This window comes from Schistocerca nitens, chromosome 6 (assembly GCF_023898315.1).
Source record: "Schistocerca nitens isolate TAMUIC-IGC-003100 chromosome 6, iqSchNite1.1, whole genome shotgun sequence".
NCBI classification, from domain to species: Eukaryota; Metazoa; Arthropoda; class Insecta; order Orthoptera; family Acrididae; genus Schistocerca; species Schistocerca nitens.
In genome coordinates this window covers 230,346,757-230,360,512 of record NC_064619.1, presented here as the reverse complement: position 1 = coordinate 230,360,512, position 13,756 = coordinate 230,346,757, and the positions used below count along the sequence as shown (strand labels likewise).

The following is a 13,756-nucleotide window of genomic DNA, read 5'->3' as shown; positions in this document are numbered from 1 at the left end:
GACGAATTTCTATTTAAAAATTGATAGCTTGAAAAAACACTTGTTTTAAAGTGTAGGTGAATGAGTATGACTAAAATAACGATGAGCTGATCAACGTTAACACTCACCATGTATATATATCCTGTAAGGTGACTAGTTCCACATCATTTCGATAAAACAATCGTTCAAATGGACTGTGGAACGTGTAACTAACTGATTCGGCGCCTGGAATATGGAGCAGTGAGTACATCATGACCTTGCACAGAGAAGTGCCAGTTCCTCTTCCAAAGCTGTATTCCGACGCCTCCATCAGCTCCTTCGATCTGTGCTCAACCTGTTGAAGCACCCTGTGCAAGCGGAAAGAGGTAAAAGGGAACCATTCTGGCGACGAAACTGACATATACAACTTTGACTAGCTCGGATTGTTATTACCAGGTGTTAGGGAACGATCATCTTGAAAGCGCTGTAACACATCGGCTGTTTACGTGCTACTGCTGTAAGGTTCTATGGAAACTGGTCGAAGGACAGTGGAACTACAAGCAGACGACAAGCTGTGTCTCGTTACAGACGGTGGAGGACGGAGGCGTGCCCTTTCTGTACAACAGGATATTAGTCGATCTGCAGATTACAGTGCTGGTACAGGCATAAGTGTTTCGGAGCACTCATTTCAACTCACATTATAGTGTTGAACACGGGACTCCGTAGGAGAGAACCCCTATGAGCACATATGTGTATATTAAAGGAAAGAGCAATTATTTTGAAACTGAGATTTAATCACGGATGCTGCAAGAAATAGTATGGTGTATAAGCAAAATTACTCCCGATTCGATGAAGATATAAATCTTTACCTGTTTAGTTAAAAAATTGTCATGAGACATATTTCAATTTACAAAAACGCTATTGAATTTAATTCCGAACTATTAACTTAACCTGAGAAATTTCTTTATTTCTATGGACGTAAAAATTTACAGAGAAAAATATATTCATCTTTGAAACAATAGAATTACAGTATTCTGGGGTACATTCTGTGTTGCATCTGTTATGAAGTAATAAAACTACACACTGAGTGTGAAACTTACAAGCTAATAAACGATGTGGTGTAATATACAGTGGAATATAAAAAGTCAACTATATATTTATGTGAAGCTTTCAGGGAAAAGAATAACAGTATGGAAGTCGTTCATAATGATAGATAAATAAAAAATTGAAATAAGTATTGGCGGTGGAGCAAAAAATAAATAAAAAACAAAAAACCTGCACGCGTGTCATAACTCGTAATTCAGCAGTTCTATTCCGCAATTGAGGATACATATCACTCTACGATAATGGCTTTAGCCCTCCGGCCCAGTTGGTATCCTTCAAATAACTTCATATATGAAATCAAGCACCTGACGTAATTTGTATGTGTATAAGATAATACAGATGCTTAGAAATGGGCCGTGACGATGTTCTGACTTTCGAGAAAAACGCACTTGTATGCTTTCTGTTTAATTGCAAGTAATGCAAACAGCATACACAGACACCGTGATATTTTTTTTATAATATTAGCACTCCCCCTATAGATTAGGCCTTGTCATGGCGGGGTAGCTCAAGCACACAGTGATCCAGACAACAGGTAGGGAGGCATAGCTTGCTGCTTAGAGGGAATGCGAACTAGACTGTAACGTGGGATGTTCAAAAGCCATGAATGTGTTGAGCAAGACCATCAGTATGCCAGAGTAGCCTGGCGGGGTATCCTGTGAAACCCACTTCGCGTCTGACTTCTAGCAAGTGGCTAAGTGGACAGACGTGCTACTGAAAATTTTCTCTTCGAAACTAACAACCTCGATCTGTCCCTTTACAGAATCTTCAAGAAATCATCACAACAATGTAGTTTGTAAGAGATTATACCTCAGGGAATAACCAGAGTCTCACTTCTAAGATAATGAAATGGGATTCTGGGGGCTCATAACGTTATGCAAAAGTTGAGTCGAAGTGCACTTAAATCTGACTAAAGCCACAAAGACGCAAAATTAAAAATAAGAATGTAAGTTATCTAGCCACCTTTAATATGAACTCCTTTCTAAAAACAGGTCAACATAAAACATTAACACATTTCCTCAAAAGGAAGAATATTTTAATAACTGCATTCCAAGAGACAAGGTACACCAACGAACACCTATCTGACTTAGAAGGATTCCGAATTTTTAAAGATAAATCAGGAAAGAGTATTATGTAAAATATATCACAGTTTGGTAAGCAGTCATCACAAAGAAAAAAATGTTAGGCTTATTAATAGAACTTCAGTCCATAAGTGAAAGGCTTTCCACATTACCCTTTAAGTCAACAAACAAAGCGTGTACTACTGTAAACACACATCTGCCAACAAATGAGAGGAAAAAGAGAGTAAAAGAAGTGCTAACACAAGAGTTTTGGCAAATAATTGGCTGTATGTTAAACAGAATTCCATCAAGAAATTATATTACTTGGAGGAACGACGTCACAGGTGCATAGTAGGAAGATGTCGTGCAATGAAAGAACTAAGACATATGAAGAACAACTTACTAGCCTATATGGAGGACGTGGTATATTTTTAAAGTCTGCGGTTTTCAAGAAGTTTCCTCGGAAGCAAACTACATGTGTGTCACTAAATCCGAATTGTGGAGAGGAATAACTAGATTATGTAAATACTCTGGAATGTAAATAATGTTGAAGTCGTTAAAAATGCTGTTTGCAGTCACACTATTATATCTACATAATGAAGCTATAAATTAGATGGATAATTAAAAAGCACCCAGTACCTGCCTAAAAAATACCGCACAATCAACTTAACTGAGGAAGTAAATTATAAAGCACTACTAAGGAAAAAAATGTATGAACCGTGGGAACAATTCCAAAAACAAAAAACAGAAGCAGCACCCAGTACCTGCCTAAAAAATACGGCACAATCAACTTAACTGAGGAAGTAAATTATAAAGCACTACTAAGGAAAAAAATGTATGAACCGTGGGAACAATTCCAAAAACAAAAAACAGAAGCAGTAGAAGAAACGATCTTCCTCAAAAATAAACACGAGCACGCCTGGTGGAATGATGACTGTGATGATCTATTATTGAAAAGACAGAGAGTCTGGAACACTGGAATGCAAATAAAAATGATAATAATCGAGAAGCCTTTATAGAAACCAGAAAAACAACGTCACAAGCTCTTTAGATGGCCAGACTAAAACATATGAAAGATCAGCTGACATCAATAGAATGTAAGTTTAAACAAAACAACGAAAGGAACTTCTACAGAGCGATCCAAACCACCTTAAGAAAAAGGCACCTACAAGCTTACAGTTTAAATATCCAAAACTGCATAAAATAACAACTAAAGCTGTAAAATATTTGTAGAATGTTTCTATCACTTACACATCTGCTTTCCACCACCAGAAAATTTCAATTTTGTCAACACAACATCAAGAGAACCAGACCAGAAGCCACTAATATTTGAAGATATTAAAGAAATCACGGCGCAAGTTGAGCACCAAGGGGAAGAAACTTAACAAACAACCAGCCAGCAAAATGGACATCTGCCCTAATACATACCCTACATGTAAAGGTAGGTAAAACACATCCTAACAATTAAAGGAATATACCTCTTGCCACTGATTTACAAGATTTCGTAGAAAGGCACTTTTACGCAGAGTTAAAAGAGTATCAGGGAGGTTCAAGAAGAGCGGGTCTTGCGTATAAAAAGTCAAAAAAGTAAAGTACATCATAGAAACTGGGATAATTTGATGCTTGAAATACGTGGTAGCATTTGTAGATTTTAAAAAGGCGTTAGATTCTGTTGACAGAAATACATAAATAACATTTTAAGAGAGTTTTGACTAGAAAACAACGGAAATAATTAAATCAACTGTAACCAACACAACATGAAAAGTAGAGTTTATGGGAGAAATGTCAGAAACTTTGTAAATGAAATCAGGTACAAGGAAAGGAGATGGCTTTTACCCCTACTGTGCGATTGAAAAACTGATTAGATAATGGAGGAAGGTTTTGATATTAAGAGTATACAAACAAGAAGAAAGCCAATGAAGATCACTGTAGACTGTCTAGCATACGTAGATAGTAAGGCACTTATTGCAGACTCACTTGAAAGTGCACAAGAAAAAAAAATTACAGAATTACAGCATCAAGCAGCAAACGTGGGATTACAACTATCGTTTTAAGAAACTCAGTTCATGACAAACGTAATGAACGCGTCCTAACGGCTTGAAATAAATGACAGCAAAATTTTTAGAGTAGACTTATTTAAATACCTGGAAGAATGGATACAAAAAGTATGATGAAAAAGACAAGAGTAGAGATTAGAATATTCGTACTACAAATGGAGAGGCCGTTTCAAATAACAAGAAACAAACGTATTAGAAAGCCTTACTCCTGGAACACAAAACTGAAACACTATGAATCAGTCGTCAGCCCTAAAACACTCTGTGCAGTGGAACACTGAAAAGTATGGGAGAGCTCGCTAAATTATAAAAGTTAGAAAAAAGGCTCCTAAGTAAAATACAAGAACCCTAAAGCAGCAGTGATTCAAAACCCGAAATAAGATCACATACAGAACTATATGTGAAAGGTGAGAAGTTAACAGATGTAACGAGAAAAAGGAGATTATAATTCTGTGAAAACGAATGTGGGGTTAATAATGGCAGGGCAATCAAACAAATCTTTGACCTAGCAAACAACCACAAAATCCAAAACTACATGGCTGAGATGGTAGGAAGAGATATTGAATATGTGAAATAAGAAAATAAGAAACAGAACATAATTGCAGAACTAAATCAAGAACTCGAAAAAGGTAGACCCAATGAGGGAAGGAACAACATTCTCGAAGAATGAAAAAAGTGTGGTCCAAAGGAAACTTCAGTTGAAACAAGGAAACTGAAACGATGTTGATTTATCGTACCCTCTAAAATGGTTGCTAAAGAAAAGAAACCGCATCCTCTGATGTTAGATTCAGGCAAAGAAATAATTACCAGCGACTTTTTCAGCTTTCCTGAGGCTCAGTATCGCTGCCTGTGCCGAATGTGCTGCCCATAATCGTTCCGAATTGTTTTCCGTCGTCCTTCATTTCCAATCTGGTTTTAAATTTTAAATTTATCGCGTATTTGGCAAGTCTATTTTTTGTAACATTGAAAGGCAAATTAAAATACTTATCAGAAATTATTTAGCAGTTCTATAACTCATTGGCTGTAACGTTCTTTCCTTTGCAGTAATCTAAACACAGATAATTTCAGTGCGAATTGATACGCTTAAATAAACTTTTTTTTCTCGTATCACACTATACATAACGATTAACTTAAAATCTGGAGTATAGAAATATGTAACAAACTGTGAAACTCCAAATCACGATCCGACACTCAATGAACTCGTCCATTATATTACTGAACACAGAGACTTCAGTTCTCAGAATTAACACAAATCTATTAACAGGTGGCGGGGAAATATACCATGCACGACATCATCTGTAGTTTTTTGTTTTTTATCCGTCCTATCTGTGGCTCGGCTAAAAGAAGCTGCCTAAATTAACAACGGAAAAATTGGCCATGATATATTATCTGTCAAACGTGAAGTATTTTAACATGTCATAAAATAAATGTATGGAACTCACCAGACACAACTTTGTCTAGGTAGGACATCTCTGTTATGGCGTCGTACGTGATGTTGCCGTCGTGTCGCATCAGCACAGAATCTATCTCCTGCTGCAGCTCGTTTTGTATATCCTCGTGCAGCGCCAGTTCGTATAGGCTTGAGCTAATTGTGGTACTCGAAGTCTCGAAGCCAGCGATGAAGAACCCAAAAGACTCTGCCGCCAGGTCTTCCAGTGGGAAATCTGCGGTTGGATTGGATTATTTTGACGTTAGCAACCCAGAAGAAACAACGACAGTTTGGTGACCCTACAAAATATCTTAATGAAATGACGTAATATTTCCTTGGAGTCCCAAGCCTGCGTAAGGAGATTAGCTCTCTTTCTTCTATGACAATCACGGATTTCAGTACCACCCATTTCTCGGAAGTGATGTAGAGATTGTTATATTTTGTCAGTGATAATTGGTAGCATTCAACCATTTTGATCAAAGTCAACACGAATCAATAATTCGTCTTGGGAGACAATGCTCTGTCGATCAGGTGGCGGAAACTCAACACATATTTAAAAGTATTAAAACGGTGACAACATACCTATGACGTTCGTGACATAAAATGAAATAAAAGCACAGTGGGTGAACGTCCTACCCTTAGAATCGTCCATTTATGTCCTTAACCGCCCCATGACGCTTCGCAACCGCCCACCAGGTCCTGTCCTCTTCACCTGTGGGCACCAAGACTCTTCACTTGTCGTTTCTGGTGGTGTCCACGTGTACCTGTGAGCTGCTACGCCCGACCCAACACTCGGTGCGCAGTAGTTGGACACCGAAGGTGACACGTGACTGATCAGAACTGGGTACAGAAGTCCATATATCACTAGGTTACCTCCCAAACTTGCTCAATAAGAAGCGGCCAGCGTCTACATCTATTGCAAAACACTGTACGGTATGTCGTAGAGAATGCATAATGTACTAATATCATCGCCGCGCGGGATTAGCCGAGCGGTCTGGGGCGCTGCAACCATGGACTGTGCGGCTGGTCTCGGCGGAGGTTCGAGTCCTCCCTCGGGCGTGGGTGTGTGTGTTTGTCCTTAGGATAATTTAGGTTAAGTAGTATGTACGCTTAGGGACTGATGACCTTAACAGTTAAGTCCCATAAGATTTTGCAATCTCTGACATTCCAAGTTTAGTGAGTAAGGCTATCCGCGATGAACAACGTTTCTCTTGCAGCCCCTCTCGCAAGAAATGTGCGTGATCTCGTACGTTTAGAACCTCTCGAAAATATGCTTAGAGTGTAAGCCGCTCATCCCAAAAACAATGATATGAGCCATTAGCATGCTCAGCTGCGCGTCTTTGCACTAGAGACATTTGAATTATCACCTGTTAAAGGTCCTGCAGAGGAACTTTGGTAACACGAAGAAACAAAAATCTTTTTCGATGAAATCGTTTCCGGTTTTGGCTATTAAAACGTTATTTATTTCAACTAAAATTTCGATACGTTGTAATTTTCGAGCATTGTCTGACGTTGTAACCCACTCAGCAACATAAAGCTGTGCCACGCTGTATAAGAGCATTCCCATGAGGTGTTGTGAATTTATCACCTATTCCAGATGTCTCTGCCGCTTTTGTGATCCAGTTACTTACCGCATGAAATTTAACCTTCAGTATTTACATTATTATTTCACCAGCTCTGTAGAGGATATGGTGTATGGAACAGCTAATAAATTCACAGCACCTCATGCAACAGCTCTTAAACAGCATATCACGGCTTTGTATTACCAAGTGGGTTACAACATCCCAAAATGCTTGAAAATGCAACATATCGAAACTGCAATCGCAATAAATAATGTTTTAACAGCTAAAAGCGGAACTGATTTCATTTAAAAATTTCACAAAAGTTGTGGACCGAGTTATCACCAAACTAAACAAAATATCGGTGTAATATTACCAAAGTGCAGGTATTTTGCGTCGACGAGAATAATACTGCTGGAATTACACGGTGGAAAACTTTCTCCCTAGGGCTGTCGTTAATAAAAGACTCTAATGTTGTGTGAGACCGTGTGGTCATATGCTGCAACATCAGGTGGATGTGTTGCCGTTGGTAAACCATTTTGTGTTCGTTCTACACTTAGACGTAAATTAAGTCCTGCTGATGTGCTATGAATGTGGATTAAAGATGGAGGAGCTATTACGAAGTTTAGTTTAACGTACGCTGGTACTTTATACACAATGATGAGCCAAAACATTATGGCCCCTGCCCATCGCGAGTTTGAATGCCACTTGGTGGTGTTGAGGGTACGTGACGCTGTAAGAGAAGAACGCAAGCGGAAGAGAGACAAATGGGCAGTAATTATAGCAAAGATATGGACTGCAAATGCGGAAATCCAGTGATACAAGCGGTTTGGACATGGGGTACATTGTTATGACCCTGTGGCTGGAAACGAGAATCTCTGAAAAGGTGAAGTTGGTCACCTGTTTGGGTACTACTCTCGTAAGCACCTATGGAAAGTGGTTGAAGCAATAGTGGGATAACGCGTAAGCTTTATGGAACTAGACGTCCATGTTTCACCACAAAACATAAGGATGATGATCCCCCACTGTAGAATCCAGGATAGAGAGCGATCAGTGGCGGATCCAACGACAGAGGACAATCCTGGAGCAGACACAAGTGTTTCGCAGTACACAGTTCAAAGGCCATTGTTGAACATGGAACTCCACATCACACAGCCCTTACGTCTTCCTGTGCAACGACACCATCAGTTACTATTGCACTGGACACAGTATCATTGACTTTTCACTATGGATCAATAGAAACGTGTCGCCTGTCGAACGAATCGCATTTTTTGTTTCACCATATCGATGGTTGGGTCCTTACACGCCGTCATCCAAGCGAATGGCTGCTATGCGTCACAGATGCAGATCGCAAGAGCAGAATTATACTATAGGGTACACTGAGTTGGGTTTCCGTGGGATCTGTAGTAGTACACGAAGACAGAATGACAGCAGTGAACCACGTCAACATATTGCGGACCACCTGCATCCCTTCATGGTTGAAACCTTCTCTGATGGCGGTGACATCTTCCAGCAGGATAACTCTCCGGGACACAATTCCAGAATAGTGCTGCAGTGCTTTGAAGAGCATGACAGTGAACTCACATTGATGTCTTAACCACCGAATGTTTCTACTCTGTACTGACTGCAATACATACTGGACGGCAGCTGCCTGCCCACAAACCACTATCCCGCAATTTGCGGGAATTTAGTGGCCTGCTTCTGGAAACCTATCAAGGACTTGTAGGATCCGTGCCAAGCAGAACTGCTGATGTGCTGTGTTTGAAAAGTGAACCAACACGGCATTAAACAGGTTGTCTCAATGTTCTGGCTCGTCAGTGTGCTCGTTTTTAAAATAAAAATGGATGTACGAAAGAATAACCCAATTGCTACATTTCCCTCTGCTTACAATAGTTACGCTGTCTGAAAAATAAATTTTTCCTATTGGTCTGATAGTTTTACAAAAAAAGGTTCAAATGGCTCTACGCACCACGGGACATAACATCTGAAGTCATCAGTCCCCTACACTTAAAACTACTTAAACCTAACTAACCTAAGGACATCACACATATCCATGCCCGAGGCAGGATTCGAACCTGCGACCGTAGCAGCAGTGCGGTTCCGGACTAAAGTGCCTAGAACCGCTCGGCCACAACGGCCGGCGTGTATACCTTCCATCAAGCTAGATTTACGTGGCAGATTCAACTTAAAGTAGTCTCAAGACATATTCTTAAATTCTTAAAAGTCGTGAGTCATTGCTGTGATGAATCGCTGATTTCGTAGTCAAACGACATCGGATAATTCTCTCTCTATTATGCAAATTACATAACATTAATTTTTGCTTAGAGTTATCTGCCAATATTTGCATCAGGCCCTGTTACAGTGCAAGTCTATCTGCATATGATTACAAATTTAAGACAGCCTCTGAAAGCCTTCCTCAACCCGTAAGAATGGAGCAATAATAACGAAAAGAAAAAAGGTTCAAATGGTTCAAATGGCTCTGAGCACTATGGGACTCAACTGCTGAGGTCATTAGTCCCCTAGAACTTAGAACTAGTTAAACCTAACTAACCTAAGGACATCACACACATCCATGCCCGAGGCAGGATTCGAACCTGCGACCGTAGCGGTCTCGCGGTTCCAGACTGCAGCGCCAGAACCGCGCGGCCACTTCGGCCGGCGAAAAGAAAAAAGGAAAGGGTATTTCGTGTGATGGAGAAAGGTGCACAATTCCAAAGCTTTCTGTGAACAACATCAGCGAAAATCTTCGAGTAATCTATGTTAATACAAGTAACGTAATATCTTATACAACATGTTATGTACGAGTAATTATTCCAACGCAATTAGATCTGCACTTTAAATGTTGGTGAACGTAAGGATTCTGTAGCTATAGAAACACAATGACAATTGTCCGAAAAAAAAAAAGAGTTTAAGCTTAGGCTATAACGCCACATCACGGCGAGGTCACTGGACAGGAACTGAAGCTTTTATCGGGGAAGAATGGAAATGAAAATCAGTCGTGTTCTTTCGAGAAAAAATAAAAAAACGTCCCAGCATTCGTCTCAAACAATTTAACGATATAGAGGAAAATATTAATCTCGATTACCATCTCCCACAATACAAATTCGGTGTCTTGCCTGTGCGGCAAATTGCTTGGTGTATCCAAGATAACATCAGCTGCATGTGAAGCATGACAAAGTTGCAGAACGTAATACAGTCACATGTGTATTACATCTGTGTTTCTCAGAATATTTTCAACCTGGAGACTGATGAATGGTTCAGAGTGCTTTTAACCACAGCTATTGTCCTTTTCTCTGACGTTGACATCTCAACACATACAGCATACACCTTGAAACTATAATTCTTGTGAAGTCCTTTGTAAGAATGCGGAATCTGCTTTACTTTATTTAACCGTCTTTTCCTGTTGTAGTGTGGTGTGTATTGTTTGGCAGGGAGTTCGCCCTCATGTGCTCCGTTGTTTGCAAACCCCAGTTGCAGCTCAGGTACCATCGGGAACGTCCCAGGTTGGAGAGGTACGATGTCGTCTCACGTCTTGGATATTCGGAAAAAGTAAGTCAATAATTTCCTGCTGCTCTAGCATCACTCCTGCTGCTTCTGATCAACAGCGGGCAGAGATCTTAAAAACAGCGACACTGGGACGTTCACGTTAAGGTGTGTAAATTTTATTTACATGTGAAGCAGCTAGCGTCAGACCACGTACTAAATTTTTCTCTCTGATCTTTTACGTGTGAGAAAGTAGAGCGTTATTTACATTCGAAGGAGGTCGCTTCAGGCCACGTACAAAAAGTGCCTATTCAGTATGAGTAAGCACATTCTTTTAGCTATATGAATGGAAGAGCCAACGGCCGTGCCACAGTGGTCACACCGGTTCGCGTCATATCAGCGAAATTAAGCGCAGTTGGGCTTGGCTAGCACTTGGACGGTTCTGCTTAGTGCTGTTGGCCAGCGGGGTTGTGAGGCCAATTGAAGAATTACTTGACTGCGAATTTGGGGCACTGCTCACGAAAACTGACAAGGGCCGGGAGAGTGGTGTGCTGACCACATGCCCCTCCGTATCCGCATCCGGTGACACCTAAGGTCTGAGGATGACATGGCGGTCGGTCGGTACCGTTGTGCCTCCAAGGCCTGTTGAGACGGTGTTTGTTTGTTTGTTTGTACATGGATGAAAGAAAAGCATGAGCGAGAAACAAAAGAGTAAGTAAAACAGAGAAAAATTTCGCTGCTATAAACTCGCCAGCTTCCCAACACCCTTCCACAAATGTGTAGGCCGTTCAAGGTGCAATTACATGCTACATTATAACCTAAAGAACTCACAGGTTTTCTCCGTATTCTTTCCATTTTCCATCTTGTCTCCTTCGACGAATCCTTTATTTTTCAGTTGCATGAGTAGATCTATAAAATCCTTCTTGGTCACATTGTTCTTCTCCCTATATTCTACATTGTCTGCAATCATTTTCCGAAAGAAGCTGCTGACTTCTGTGAAGCCACCCTTGATCCTGAAAAGCGGAATACTTTACATGAATTGTGTTATTTATCCTCTTACATAGTAATGGTTTCAACACCTGACTAATATAGAGAATGCAATTTACCGTGCTAGTATCGTTCTGTGTGATCACACTACTCAGTTGTAAACTAAATACTTTTGCGCACTGAACAAAAAATAAAGGACAACAGTAGTAAGCTGATGCAGAATGTCGCTCCAATTGCAGAACACATAAAATTCTAACTGTACTAAGTAAGTCTCAATAAAAATTCTTTAGTAGCAGTTGCAGTACGGAAACAGACAGACCATTAAATGTCTATATATTTATTATTGGAAATGGGACCACAATGTTGCTTTGGCGTATTAACATTAATTTACATATTTTTTTCCTTTATGCATCATATTCCGTTAGTATAAAGATAAAGAAGAACCATCATCAATATAAAACAAGTGTAGTCGTACATTAACAGGCATAAGCAAGCACTGCAAGCGTTCTTAGTAAAATGGACGTTTTCAAGACTGAATATAATCTGAAATTAGGGGATCCTAGTAAGAACAGGAGATGGATAATATACGCCATGTATATAAAGTGAGAACCGACAAAATGTGGTGATGAAAAATATCGTAGTACTGTACACTAACAGATCAGAATAAATCATGAAGATGAAAACTGATGAGACATCTGCCATTTCAGAAAGAACTGTACAAGAATATTACAAGACAAGGAAATGGCGTGATGTTTCGATGATTCTGTATAATAGAAACGGAGTGCAACGACGATGTAATAAAAATTCCAACAATAATTATACCGATAATAATAATAATAACTTTTTGTTATTTCACTTATTTATGGGTTCACAACCACTTAAAATCGATTAAAGAATGTTAATTGAATAATAAGATTTACTCACCACTATCGACGACTTACTGCCCGGCTGTCATTTTCAACTGTACGTGTACATACACTGAAGAGCCAAAGAAACTGGTACACCTACCTAATATAGTGCACGCCCCCGCGAGCAATCAGAAATGCCGCAACACGACGTGGCATGGACTCGACTGTCTGAAGCAGTGCTGGAGGCAATTGACACCATGAATCCTCCAGGGCTGTCCATAAATCCCTAAGAGTACAAGGGGGTGGAGGTCTCCTTTGAACAGCACGTTGCGAGGCAACCCAGATATGCTCAATAATGTTCACGTCTGGGGAGTTTGGTGGCCAGCGGAAGGGTTTAAACTCAGAAGAGGGTTCCTGGAGTCACTCTGTAGCAATTCTAGACGTGTGGAGTGTCGCATTGTGCTGCAGGAATTGCACTAGTCCGTTGGAATGCACGAAGGACCTGAATGAATGCATGTGATCAGACAGGATGCTTACGTACGCGTCATCTGTCAGAGTCGTATCTAGACGTATCGAGGGTCCTATATTACTCCAACTGCACACTCCTCCACCATCAGAGAGCCTCAGCCAACTTCAACAGGATCCATGGATTCATGCAGGGTCCATGGATTCATGAGGTTGTCTCCATAGCCGTATACGTCCATCCGCTCCATAGTTTTTGAAACGAGACTCGTCCGACCATGCAACATGTTTCCAGTCATCAGCAAAAATGGCTCTGAGCGCTATGGGGCTTAACATCTGAGGTCATCAGTCCCCTAGAACTTAGAACTACTTAAACCTAACTAACCTAAGGACATCACACACACCCATGCCCGAGGCAGGATTCGAAGCTGCGAGCGTAGCAGTCGCGCGGCTCCGGACTGAAGCGCCTAGAACCGCTCGGCCACCGCGGCCGGCAGTCGTCAGCAGACCAATGTCAGTGTTGACGAACCCAGGCTAGGCGTAAAGCTTCGTGTCGTGCAGTCATCAACGGTACTCGAGCGGGCCTTCGCTTCCGAAAGGCCATATCGATGATGTTTCGTTGAATGTTTCGCATGCTGACACTTTCTGATGGCCCAGCATTAAAATTGCAGAAATTTGCGGAAGGATTGCACTTCTGTCACGTCGAACGATTCTCTTCAGTCGTCGTTGATCCCGTTATTACCGGCTCTTTTTTCGGCCGTAGCGAGGTCGGAGATTTTATATTTTACTGGTTTCCTAATATTCACGGTACACT

At 40.7% G+C, this 13,756-nt stretch overlaps 1 protein-coding gene across 1 annotated transcript in view; it reads right to left on the bottom strand.

The window, feature by feature from the left end:
* LOC126262724 (cytochrome P450 6k1-like) overlaps nucleotides 1–13,756 on the bottom strand; it is a 92,717-nt gene that overhangs the window by 14,663 nt on the left and 64,298 nt on the right. Inside the window, exons 5-6 of the mRNA XM_049959516.1 lie at nucleotides 11,477–11,658; nucleotides 5,617–5,838 (exon numbers count right to left, since the gene is read on the bottom strand). Of these exons, the coding sequence (XP_049815473.1) occupies nucleotides 5,617–5,838; nucleotides 11,477–11,658 (404 nt within the window). The remainder of the gene's footprint in view (nucleotides 1–5,616; nucleotides 5,839–11,476; nucleotides 11,659–13,756) is intronic.